The sequence below is a fragment of the Haematobia irritans genome, chromosome 2 (genome assembly GCF_050003625.1).
Source record: "Haematobia irritans isolate KBUSLIRL chromosome 2, ASM5000362v1, whole genome shotgun sequence".
NCBI lineage: Eukaryota > Metazoa > Arthropoda > Insecta > Diptera > Muscidae > Haematobia > Haematobia irritans.
The window spans coordinates 178,695,467-178,709,175 of record NC_134398.1 but is presented as its reverse complement, the minus strand read 5'-3'; the positions used below and the strand labels follow the sequence as shown (position 1 = coordinate 178,709,175).

The following is a 13,709-nucleotide window of genomic DNA, read 5'->3' as shown; positions in this document are numbered from 1 at the left end:
TCCAAAAGGCTCCGGAGGACAAATCTGGTGATCAGTTTGTATGGGGGCCTATATATAATTATGGACCGATATGGACCAATTTTTGCGTGGTCATTAGAGTCAATATACTAACATCATGTACCAAATTTCAGCCGGATCGGATGAAATTTGTTTCTCTTAGAGGCTCTGCAAGCCAAATCGGGGGATCGGTTTATATGGGGGCTATACATAATTATGGTACGATATGGACCAATTTTTTCATGGTCATTAGAGACCATATACTAACACCACGTACCAAATTTCAGCCGGATCGGATAAAATGTGCTTCTCTTAGAGCAATCGCAAGCCAAATTTGGGGGTCCGTTTATATGGGGGCTATACGTAAAAGTGGACCGATATGGCCCATTTGCAATACCATCCGACCTACATCAATAACAACTACTTGTGCCAAGTCGATAGCTTGTTTTGTTCGGAAGTTAGCGTGATTTCACCAGGCGGACATGCTCAGGTCGACTCAGAATTTCACCACGACCCAGAATATATATACTTTATGGGGTCTTAGATCAATATTTCGATGTGTTACAAACGGAATGACAAAGTTAATATACCCCCCATCCTATGGTGGAGGGTATAAAAATGTGTCTAACAGAAATATTGATTTTAGACCTCATAAAATATATACCGATCAATACAGAATCACATACTGAGTCGATCTAGCACTTGGTTTCCATCCGTCCGCTTGCCTTTCTGTACATGCATTTAATGTTCGCAGGATTCGGGTCGCCAATATTAACCGATTTTGATGAAATTTGATACGAGGACGAATGTCATTGAATTTGAATCTGATAACTTTTTGGTATAACCCCCATATATATGTATGTAACGACCGATTTCAACAAATGGGGTAATATTACGCTTATTTACTAACCGATCATCTTCAAAGTTACCACAAAGTATTTTTTTATGTATCGCCCGATTTTCTTAAATTTGTGTATAAAACCCTTATTTATCTTACCCAGGGTTGGCCTGTCGTAAGCTGTGACTTTTGCGACATATGTTTACGACGGTATTATATGTATGTCGCAAAAGTCGTAAACCTTGTGTAGAAAACCTAATTTTGAATTAAAGAAATTGTGAATATTTGTATACCCTGCGCCACATTGTGGAACAGGATATTATAAGGTAGTGCATATGTTTGCAACACCCAGAAGGAGACGAGATAGACACATGGTCAGGGTGGGTTCCTGATGAACACATTTTTGTAATCAAAGTGTAGGTCGCAGTTTTATTCCAATCGACTTCAAATTTAACACAAGTATGTGTTTTGGCTCAGATTAGAACCCTATTGATTTTGTTCGGTTCAGATTTAGATATAGCTCCTATATATATATATATATATATATATATATATATATATATATATATATATATATATATATATATATATATATATATATATATATATATATATATATATATATATATATATATATATATATATATATATATATATATATATATATATATATATATATATATATATATATATATATATATATATATATATATATATATATATATATATATATATCCCCCCATTTGGACTTATACAGAAGCCAGAGTTTTACCTTAATTTGCTTAAAATTTTGCACAAGAAGACAAATTAGTACTATAGTCAAGTGTGCCAAATTTTATTAAAATCGGTTCAGATTTCGATATATCTCCCATATATATCTTTCGCCCGATATGGACTAATACGGTCCCAGAAGCCAGAGTTTTACCCCAATTTGGTTTAAATTTTGCACCAGTACTACAATTAGTAGTGTAGTCAAGTGTGCCAAATTTTATTGAAATCGGTTCAGATTTAGATATATCTCCCATATATATCGTTCGCCCGATTTACACTCACATGACCGCAGTGACTTATCTTTTACTCCGATTTAATTGAAATCTGGCACAGGGAGTAGAATTAGCATTGTTGCTATGCGTGCCAAATTTTGTTAAAATCGGTTCAGATTTAGATACAGCTCCAATATATAGCTTTCGTCCGATTTACACACATATGACCACAGAGGTCAATTTTTAACTCCGATTTAGTTGAAATTTTGCACAGGGAGTAGAATTAGCATTGTTGCTATGCGTGCCAAATTTGGTTGAAATCGGTTCAGATTTAGAGATATAGCTCCCATATATACGTTTTTCTAATTTCGACAAAAATGGTCAAAATACCAACATTTTCCTTGTTAAATCGCCACTGCTTAGTCGAAAAGTTGTAAAAATGACTCTAATTCTCCTAAACTTCTAATACATAGATATCGAGCGATAAATCATAAATAAACTTTTGCGAAGTTTCCTTAAAATTGCTTCAGATTTAAATGTTTCCCATATTTTTTACTAACATTGTGTTCCACCCTAGTGCATTAGCCGTCTTAAATTTTGAGTCTATAGATTTTGTAGAAGTCTATCAAATTCTGCCCAGATCGAGTGATATTTAAATGTATGTATTTGGGACAAACCTTTATATATAGCCCCCAACACATTTGACGGATGTGATATGGTATCGAAAATTTAGATCTACAAAGTGGTGCATGGTATACTATAGTCGGCCCCGCCCAACTTTAGACTTTCCTTACTTGTTTTTAGTAACACTGTGCTTCATCCCAGGGCATAAGCCGATTTAAATTTTAGTTCTAGAGATTTTGTACAAGTACAAAAAATTGTCTCCTAACCGGTTAAGGTATAAACATTTGTATATGGGAATATAAACCTTCATGAAGGAGTTGAGATGGTTAGGTTAGGTTAGCTTAGGTTAGGTGGTAGCCCGATGTATCAGGCTCACTTAGACCATTCAGTGCTGCCCGATTCCATGACAAGGGACCTCCTTTTAATAGCCGAGTCAGAGCGGCGTTCCACATTGCAGTGAAACCACTTATAGAAGCTTTGAAACCCTCAGAAATGTCACCAGCATTACTGAGGTGGGATAATCCACCGCTGAAAAACTTTTTGGTGTTCGGTCGAAGCAGGAATCGAAACCACGACCTTGTGTATGCAAGGCGGGCATGCTAACCATTGCACCACGGTGGCTCCCGGACATTTGGTCTAGAAAGTGGTGAAGGGTATAATATAGTCGGCCCCGCCCGACTTTAGACTTTACTTACTTGTATATATATATATATACTTGCTTTACTGTTATTCAATCGGCTTTCCATATTATTAAGTTCCCTAATTTTCCCTGGTTTTATTTATAACTCACACAATAATGAACGTCAAAACATTTTGCCACATAGCAGAAAATAAATCCCAAGGATATTTCTTAATTAAAATAATTTTAAATGCAGATTTGAAATCAATACTCCTGCTTAAACTTTGTTCATTAATAACAGCATAAAATGCAAATACAATGCATACAAAAATATGACGACAATATAAACCCAAAAGAGAAAAAGGCAAAAAACAACCTAAATATCCGGTTTACCTTGTTACAGCTGCCATACCACTTGCATTCAATTAAACGTTTAGACGATAGCTGTTTCGTTGTAAACTTCTATGATGCCAAGCACTTTTCATGGAATATTCTTGTTACCCTTCTCATTTAACACATCCTCTACTTTCCATTTCCACCCATAGTTTTTAGATATTCATGTTTTTTTTTTAAATTTTTCTTCCCCTTCAAGGTGGATTTTTGCGCTAATAAACCATGCCCTGAAGGACGTCGTTGCATCGATCATGGTAATGACTACAGCTGTGAATGCCTTGGAGGACGCAATGGTCCAGATTGTAATGAAATGCTTAGAACGGTAAGTATGGAAATATAATAACTAAAAGTAACAAAACGCTGGGATTATAAGAAAAGAAAAAAAGGATGGACACTATTAAGAGAATGATGGAAGAATAGAGCTTTAGTCAGTTGAAGTTGAAGCTCACGTATCCCGCATACACACCCCTCTAAAAAGATCACATTCAAGGATTGATTTCTTAGAATGCTAAAAAGGGGAAATCAAAGATTTTAAGAATTTTGGTTTAATTATATTTTAATCCAATTGTAAAGCTGTTCATGATAGCGATTTATAGATTTAAGGATTTAATTAAGATATCTGTGGACCGTGGGAATTTCAAAAGACCATAATGGGTGCCCTACTTTAAGACCATTTCGGTTTATTGATTGCCGCTGCCTACGAGTAATCCAATAGTGTTTCTGTATCATTTTGTATTATTTGTCGAATCATATACACATACTGGGAACCAAAGAACAGTTGACACAGTGGACCTTACCTATTAAACTTTCTCCTTAGAACTCAAGACTGTCACATCAGCTACAAAACTGGGGTCCATTAGACAATTTTCTGGGATTCTAAGTAATTTGATTCACAGTAGATTTGTGCACGTGATACGAAATCGTCTGGACTTACATATGAGTCGTGAGAAAAGCTGATGGCAACGTCGTGGGTGTTAGTCAGCGTAATTATCCAAGCCAATGTAGTAGGTTAGGTTAGGTGGCAGCCCGATGTATTAGGCTCAGTAAGACTATTCAATCCATTGTGATACCACATTGGTGAACTTCTCTCTTATCACTGAGTGCTGCCCGATTCCATGTTAAGCTCAATGACAAGGGACCTCCTTTTTATAGCCGAGTCCGAACGGCGTTCCACATTGCAGTGAAACCACTTAGAGAAGCTTTGAAACCCTCAGAAATGTCACCAGCATTACTGAGGTGGGATAATCCACCGCTGAAAAACTTTTTGGTGTTCGGTCGAAGCAGGAATCGAAACCACGACCTTGTGTGTGCAAGGCGGGCATGCTAACCATTGCACCACGGTGGCTCCCAATGTAGTATATCATTGGCGTCAGTCGTCACAAAATAATTTCCCACGTGAAAGAATTTCGGAAAAATCAGTCGAAAACCCGTTCATGAAATCGTGGACGAAGCAGTGAACATTCCGTTTTGATTTTTATACCCTTCACCACTACTGTGGTACAGGGTATAATAAGTTTGTGCATTTGTATGTGACGCCAAGAAGGAAAAGTCTGAGACCCATCGTTTAGTATACCGATCGTCTTAGAATTAAATTCTGAGTCGATTTAGCGATGTCCGTCTGTCTGTCTGTTGATGTATTTTTGTGTGCAAAGTACAGCTCGCAGTTTTAATCCGATTGTCCTAAAATTTGGTAAGGGTCCTGTTTCGGCTCAAAGACGATCCCTATTGATTTTGGAAAAAATCGGTTCAGATTTAGATATAGCTGCCATATATATTTTTCACCGATCTGGTCATAATTGGCGTATATATCAATCGATCTTCCTCAAATTCCGTACATCCGAATATTTTATGAGTCTCGAAGAACTTGCAAAATATCAGCCAAATCGGTTTAGATTTAGATATAGCTCCCATATATAGCTTTCGCCTGATTTACACTCATTTGCCCAAAGAGGTCAATTTTTTGCTCCGATTTAGTTGAAATTTTGCACGGGGAGTAGAATTAGCATTGTAGCTATGCGTGTCAAATTTGGTTGAAATCGGTTCAGATTTAGATATAGCTCCCATATATAGCTTTCGCCCGATTTACACTCAAATGACAACAGAGGCCAATTTTTTGCTCCGATTTAGTTGAAATTTTGCACAGGGAGTATAATTAGCATTGTAGCTATGCGTGCCAAATTTGGTTGAAATCGGTTCAGATTTAGATATAGCTCCCATATATAGCTTTCGCCCGATTTACACTCATATGACCACAGAGGCCAATTTTTTGCTCCGATTTAGTTGAAATTTTGCACAATTAGTAGATTTAGCATTGTAGCTATTCGTGCCAAATTTGGTTGAAATCGGTTCAAAATTAGATACAGCTCCCATACATAGCTTTCGCCCGATTTACACTCATATGACCACAGAGGCCAATTTTTTGTTACGATTTAATTGAAATTTTGCACAGGGAGTAGAGTTAGCATTGTAGCTATGCGTGCCAAATTTGGTTGAAATCGGTTCAGATTTAGATATATCTCCCATATATAGCTTTCGCCCGATTTACACTCATATGACCACAGAGGCCAATTTTTAACTCCGATTTAGTTGAAATTTTATACAGGGAGTAGAATTAGTATTGTAGCTATGCGTGCCAAATTTGGTTGAAATCGGTTCAGATTTAGATATAGCTCCCATATATAGCTTTCGCCCGATTTACACTCATATGACCACAGAGGCCAATTTTTAACTCCGATTTAGTTGAAATTTTATACAGGGAGTAGAATTAGCATTGTAGCTATGCGTGCCAAATTTGGTTGAAATCGGTTCAGATTTAGATATAGCTCCCATATATAGCTTTCGCCCGATTTACACTCATATGACCACAGAGGCCAATTTTTAACTCCGATTTAGTTGAAATGTTGCACAGGGAGTAGAATTAGCATTGTAGCTATGCGTGCCAAATTTGGTTGAAATCGGTTCAGATTTAGATATATCTCCCATATATAGCTTTCGCCCGATTTACACTCATATGACCGTAGAGGCCAATTTTTAACTGCGATTTAGTTGAAATTTTACACAGGGAGTAGAATTAGCATTGTAGCTATGCGTGCCAAATTTGGTTGAAATCGGTTCGGATTTAGATATAGCTCTTATATATATGTTTTTCTGATTTCGACAAAAATTGTCAAAATACCAACATTTTCCTTGTAAAATCGCCACTGCTTAGTCGAAAAGTTGTAAAAATGACTCTAATTTTCCTAAACTTCTAATGCATATATATCGAGCGATAAATCATAAATAAACTTTTGCGAAGTTTTCTTAAAATTGCTCCAGATTTAAATGTTTCCCATATTTCTTTACTAACATTGTGTTCCACCCTAGTGCATTAGCCGACATAAATTTTGAGTCTATAGATTTTGTAGAAGTCTATCAAATTCTGTCCAGATCGAGTGATATTTAAATGTATGTATTTGGGACAAACCTTTATATATAGCCCCAACACATTTGACGGATGTGATATGGTAATGAAAATTTAGATCTACAAAGTGGTGCAGGGTATAATATAGTCGGCCCCGCCCGACTTTAGACTTTCCTTACTTGTTCCGATTCATTTTGTTCCAGTCCGTTGAAGATTTTAGAACGTAATTTTTATACCCTGCTCCACACTGTGGAATTGGGTATTATAAGTTAGTGCATATGTTTGCAACACCCTGAAGGAGACGAGAAAGACATATGGTGTCGTTGACAATATTGTTCAGGACGGGTCCCTAAGTCAATCTGTCTGTGAAATGTGTTAAAAGACCAGGTCGCAGTTTTAGTTCAATCCACTTCAAATTTTGCAAAAGTTTCTGTTTTGGGTTAGAATATAACACTATTGAATTTGGAAGAAATCGGTTCAGATTTAGATATAGCTCCCATATATGTATATTTCATCCGATATGCACTTATATAATCCCAGAAATTTTTGCACAAGGAGAACAATTAGTACTATAGTCAATTGTGCCAAATTTGATTGAAATCGATTCAGATTTAGATATAGCTCTCATGTATATCTTTCGCCCGATATGCTCTTATATGGCCCCAGAAGCCACAATTTTATCTTAATTGATTGAAATTTTGCACAAGGAGAGCAATTAATACTTTAGTCTTAGTACACTTGACTGTGTTTGTAATCGGCTCAAAGTTAGATATAACTTTCATATATATGTTTTTCCGATTTGTTCAAAAATGGCCAAATTATCCATAATAATATTCTCAAAATCACCTCCTAAGCACGGTTGCCACATTTGATAGAATTCTACCAAAAATATTAGACTTTTTACTGTTTGGTAGATTCTTGAGATTTTGCAAACGTATTCGTAAGTAAGAGTTACTTCAATTGTATAAAGAAATAAAAAGTAAACTAAATGTAATAATAAATGTAAAAATAAATTTACAATTTTGACGATATTTTCTATAGAAATAAAATTTTGACGACATTTTCTATAGAAATAAAATGTTAATAAAATTTTCTATAGCAATAAAATTTTGACAAAACTTTCTACAGAAATAAAGTTTTAACAAAATTATCTATAAATACAATTTTGACAAAATTTTCTATAGAAATAAAGCTTTAACAAAATTTTCTATATAAATAAAATTTTGACAAAATTTTCTATGGAAATAAAGTTTTTACAAATTTTGTATAGAAATAAAATTTTGTCAAAATTTTCTAGAGAAATAAAATGCTGACAATGTTTTCTATAGATATAACATTTTAACAAATATATACAGCAGTAAGTTCGGCCGAGCCGAATCTTAAATACCCACCACCATGAATCAACTATTATGTTTGCTTTGAAATTTCAGGAAGGTTTGATGAAAGATTATGGTTAGGTTAGGTGGCAGCCCGATGTATCAGGCTCACTTAGACTATTCAGTCCATTGTGATACCACATTGGTGAACTTCTCTCCTATCACTGAGTGCTGCCCGATTCCATGTTAAGCTCAATGACAAGGGATCTCCTTTTTATAGCCACTTAGAGGAAGCTTTGAAACCCTCAGAAATGTCACCAGCATTACTGAGGTGGGATAATCCACCGCTGAAAAACTTTTTGGTATTCGGTCGAAGCAGGAATCGAACCCACGACCTTGTGTATGCAAGGCGCGCATACTAACCATTGCAGCACGGTGGCTCCCATGACAGATCATGCAGAGCAGTTCAACCAGTACACTTCCCGAAGATAAATTTAAAGATTTTACCTATGAAGACTATATCAGATTCTGGATTTATAAGAACCATTTTTGTTTGAGTTTTAGACGAATCATTAACATTTCCTGTAAGTGTGCAAGAAAATTATAAAATAACGTCTTGATTTGAAATCTTAAATCTGTAGATTTTCACCCGAGAAGTAAAATCTGGAAATTTTACATTGAGTTTTAAGCAATTTTCATGATCGGTGCGCCTTCTATACCCTCAAGAAGTGAAATCGGTCTATATGGAGGCCTTACCAAATGGACCGATAATAGCTTAATCCGATACACGTTTCTGTGAGTCTAAAAATACCAGTATATTTACAATTTCAGGCAAATTGGGTAAAAACTACGGTTTCTAGAAACCCAAGGAGTTAAATCGGGAAATTTTTCCTATGGGGGCTATACTAAAATATGGACCGATACTCACCGTTTTCGACACACCTCTTTATGGCCAGAAAATACCACTAGTTTTCCAATTTCAGGCAAAATGGATAAAAACTTCGGATTCTAGAAACCCAAGAGGTAAAATCGGGAAATCGGGCTATATCAAAACATGGACCGATGCTCACCATTTTTGACACACCTCTTTATGGCCCAAAAATACCTCTAGATTTCCAATTTCAGGCAAATTGGATAAAAACTACGGTTTCTATAAGCGCAATACGTAAAATCGGGAGATCGATCTATATGGAGCCTATAGCAAAACATGGACCGATACTCACCATTTTTCGCACACATCTTTATGGTCCTAAAATACCTCTAGATTTCCAATTTCAGGATAAAAACTACGGTTTCTATAAGCCGAAGACCCCAAATCGGGAGGTCGGTTTATATGGGGACCATACCAAAACATGGACCAATGCTCACAATTTTTTGCACACCTCTTTATGGTCCTAAAATACCTCTAGGTTTCCAATTTCTGGTAAATTGAATAAAAACTGTGGATTCTAGAAGCCCAAGAAATAAAATCGGGAGAGCGGTCTATATGGGGGCTATACCAAAAAATGGGCCGACACCCACAATTTTTGGCACATCTCTTTGTTGTCCGAAAATACCTCTAGATTTCCAATTTCTGGTAAATTGAATAAAAACTGCGGATTCCAGAAGACCAAGAAGTAAAATCGGGAGATCGGTCTATATGGGGGCTATACGAAAACATGGGTCGATACTCACAATTTTTTGCACACCCTTTTATAGTCCGAAAATACCTCTAGATTTGCAATTTCAGGCAAATTGGATAGAAACAACGGTTTCTATAAGCCCAAGAAATAAAATCGGGAGATCGGTCTATATGGGGACTATATCAAAAACTGGACCGATATAGCCCATCTTCAAACTTGATTTGCTTGCAGACAAAAGACGAGTTTGTGCAAAATTGCAGCACGATTGCTTCATTATTGAAGACTGTAACGTGATTACAACAGACAGGCAGACGGACATGTTTATATCGTCTTAGAATTTCTTCCTGATCAAGAATATATATACTTTATATAGTCAGAAATCAATATTTCAATGTGTTACAAACGGAATGACAAACTTATTGTACCCCCGTCACCATTCTATGGTGGTGAGTATAACAATTTTATGCAAAAATGAAATTTTGACAAAATTTTCTATAGAAATACAATTTTAAAAAAATTTGATTTGGTATCGAAAATGTGGATCTACAAAAAGGTGCAGGGTATAATATAGTCAGTCCCGACCCGAGTTTAGACTTTAATTACTTGTTTCTATTAGTAACATATAAGCTCTCTACAACAGCGGCTGACTGTCTTGGACCTTATGTCGGCAGTGCCCAAGGCCTTTATAGTTGCTTGAATGACGATAAAAAAAGCTAATATCGCTACTGAATAACGGCCTCATCAACAGCGACTCAGCATCTTTTGTGATTGCTGAAATTTTCGCCTGAATGATTCTGCAATCGCCATTTAGTTTCTACGACTCTCAGTTTACTACAATAATTGTTGCTACCAGCTCCTTCGTCCATTTTGGATCTACACATTCCGAGTACATACAGTATATATGATTCGTATATTACAATCAAAGATATTTAGCTCTTATTTCCCATTAACGTTTATTTCCTAAGAAAAATCAATTTCGTTTGTAACTCACTCAAAGATAACTATACTTAGTAATTTGAATTATTTATTATGGATACGAATATCTACTATACTTTCGGTATACATAAATAATTCATAAAAATAAATTCACACACACACATACACAAACACAAATCAAAGACCATAGCACTTATATATATTATATTATTTCCGGTAGTCTTAATGTGATAGTCTTAATCAGGAAATCTCAATAAACCGGCAATTGATATCCTTCTCATAGTCATAAAATAGTTATAATTATTGACACATTAAATGTTATTGTTATTACACTGAAGGGATTTGTTTGTGAATGTGTGTACCATATATGGCCAGTACTCACAACTCGCAAATAATTGTCATTGTACATATGAATGTGGCTCAATGAATAGTCGCAGTGGCCATTAAGGCGTATAAGTAATATTTCGTACCACTTAATGTTCAGTGAACAATCATACGCCACAAGGTACGCACACAAAATATTGTAAATGATAATTAATTATTCCAATAAATATGAATTTTAATTATGGACAATTAAATTCTTTTTGCCATAGTGATGGTGGTAAAAACTCTGCAGCATATATGGAATTTACAAAAAAAAAAAAACCTCCAAGGCGAAAACAGTTTAAATTATTTATACACTGATTTTGCTGGCTTATTATATATTGTGAGGAGTGGTAATGTACTTACATTTACTTTTCAATATATATAAAATTTTATTTGTTTGTTTTTATATCCACAACCGTATGATGGGAGCATAATAGGGTTGCCATTACATTTGAAACAAATCATCATATTAATTTCCAAACATGTAACAGGTTGGCTGATAAGTCCCCGGTCCAACAAAGAAAAACACATTTTTTGTCAAAATTCGTTTTTATTATTCAATATAGTTCCCTTCAAGAGCGATACAACGATTATAACGACCTTCAAATTTTTTGATACCATTTTGGTAGTACTCCTTCGGATTTGCCTCAAAATAGGCCTCACTTTCGGCGATCACCTCTTCATTGCAGCCAAATTTTTTCCCCTGCGAGGTCTGAGAACAAGAAAAAAGTCGCTGGGGGCCAGATCTGGAGAATACAGTGGGTGGGGAAGCAATTCGAAGCCCAATTCATGAATATTTGGCATCGTTCTCAATTACTTGTGGCACGGTGCGTTGTCTTGGTGGAACAACACTTTTTTCTTCTTCATATGGGGCCGTTTTGCCGCGATTTCGACCTTCAAACGCTCCAATATACGCCATATAATAGTCACTGTTGATGGTTTTTCCCTTCTCAAGATAATCGATAAAAATTATTCCATGCGTATCCCAAAAAACAGAGGCCATTACTTTGCCAGCGGACTTTTGAGTCTTTCCACGCTTCGGAGACGGTTCACCGGTCGCGGTCCACTCAGCCGACTGTCGATTGGACTCAGGAGTGTAGAGATGGAGCCTTGTTTCATCCATTGTCACATATCGATGGAAAAACTCGGGTGTATTACGAGTTAACAGCTGCAAACACCGCTCAGAATCATCAACACGTTGTTGTGTTTGCTCAAATGTGAGCTCGCGCGGCATCCATTTTGCACAGAGCATCCGCATATCCAAATATTGATGAATGATATGACCTTTCAGGCCTCTGCTATCTCGATCTACTTCATTTTACGGTCATTCAAAATCATTTTGTGGATTTTTTTGATGTTTTCTTCGGTAACCAGATCACCGTCCTCATTCAAAATCAGTTTGTGGATTTTTTTTATGTTTTCTTCGGTAACCAGATCACCGTCTTCCGTGCTCATTTCATCACGCTTGAATTTTGCATACCAATCAATTATTGTTGATTTCTCTGGGGGCAGAGTCTGGAAACTCATTATCAAGCCAAGTTTTTGCTTCCACCGTATTTTTTCCCTTCAGAAAACAGTATTTTATCAAAACACGAAATTCCTTTTTTCCATTTTTTTCACAATAACAAAAGTTGCTTCACAAAAGACGCTCTATCTCACAAACTAATTGACTTACAGACGTCAAATTTTGACACGAATCATTTTATACCCTCCACCATAGGATGAAGGTTGGTACTATATAAAAATAATATGCATTTAATACTAGCGACGCCATCTATGTGTCAGACCGGGGACTTATCAGACAACCTGTTAATTCTAAGACGATATAACAATGTCCGTCTGAACATGTATATGTATGGTATGTTTGTAGAGAGCCGCCGTGGTGCAATGGTTAGCATGCCTGCCTTATATACACAAGGTCGTGCGTTCGATTCCTGCTTCGACCGAACACCAAAAAGTTTTTCAGCGGTGGATTATCCCACCTCACTAATGCTGGTGACATTTCTGAGGTTTTAAAGCTTCTCTAAGTGGTTTCACTGCAATGTGGAACGCCGTTCGGACTCGGCTATAAAAAGAGGTCCTTTATCATTGAGCTTAACATGGAATCGGGCAGCACCCAGTGATAAGAGAGAAGTTCACCAATGTGGTATCACAATGGACTGAATAGTCTAAATGAGCCTGATACATCGGGCTGCCACCTAACCTAACCTAATATATGGTATGTTTGTAGCATTCACGCTTTGAAAATTTTTAAATTAAAGTTATTCAGAGAGAATATATTTGCAATTTTTTTTCTGTTAATTTGCAGTGAAAGCCTAACGGAGCAACATGACAATGACAGTAAATTTCCAAAACTGAGTTCTTAAATTTTTTTTCAGGCGCTATATGAAATGTTTTTATACCCTAAATAGTGGTCTGGGTATAATAACTTTGGTCTGCCAAAAAAAATGTGTCTACCAGAAATATAGATTTTAGATCCCATAAAATATATACCGATCGACTCAGAATCACCATTTGAGTCAATTTAGCGCTTGGTGTCCGTTTTGTCAAAAGTTTATTTCTATAGAAAATTTTGTTAAAATTTTATTTCTGTAGAAATTTTTGTCAAAATTTTC

The 13,709-nt window shown here is 36.0% G+C and overlaps 1 protein-coding gene across 1 annotated transcript in view; it reads left to right on the top strand.

Annotated features, from left to right (window-relative positions):
- The window catches only part of wry (delta and Notch-like EGF repeat containing weary), a 333,478-nt gene that overhangs the window by 284,779 nt on the left and 34,990 nt on the right, over window positions 1-13,709 (top strand). The window contains exon 9 of the mRNA XM_075296948.1: window positions 3,654-3,776. Coding sequence (XP_075153063.1) covers window positions 3,654-3,776 — 123 coding nt within the window. The remainder of the gene's footprint in view (window positions 1-3,653; window positions 3,777-13,709) is intronic.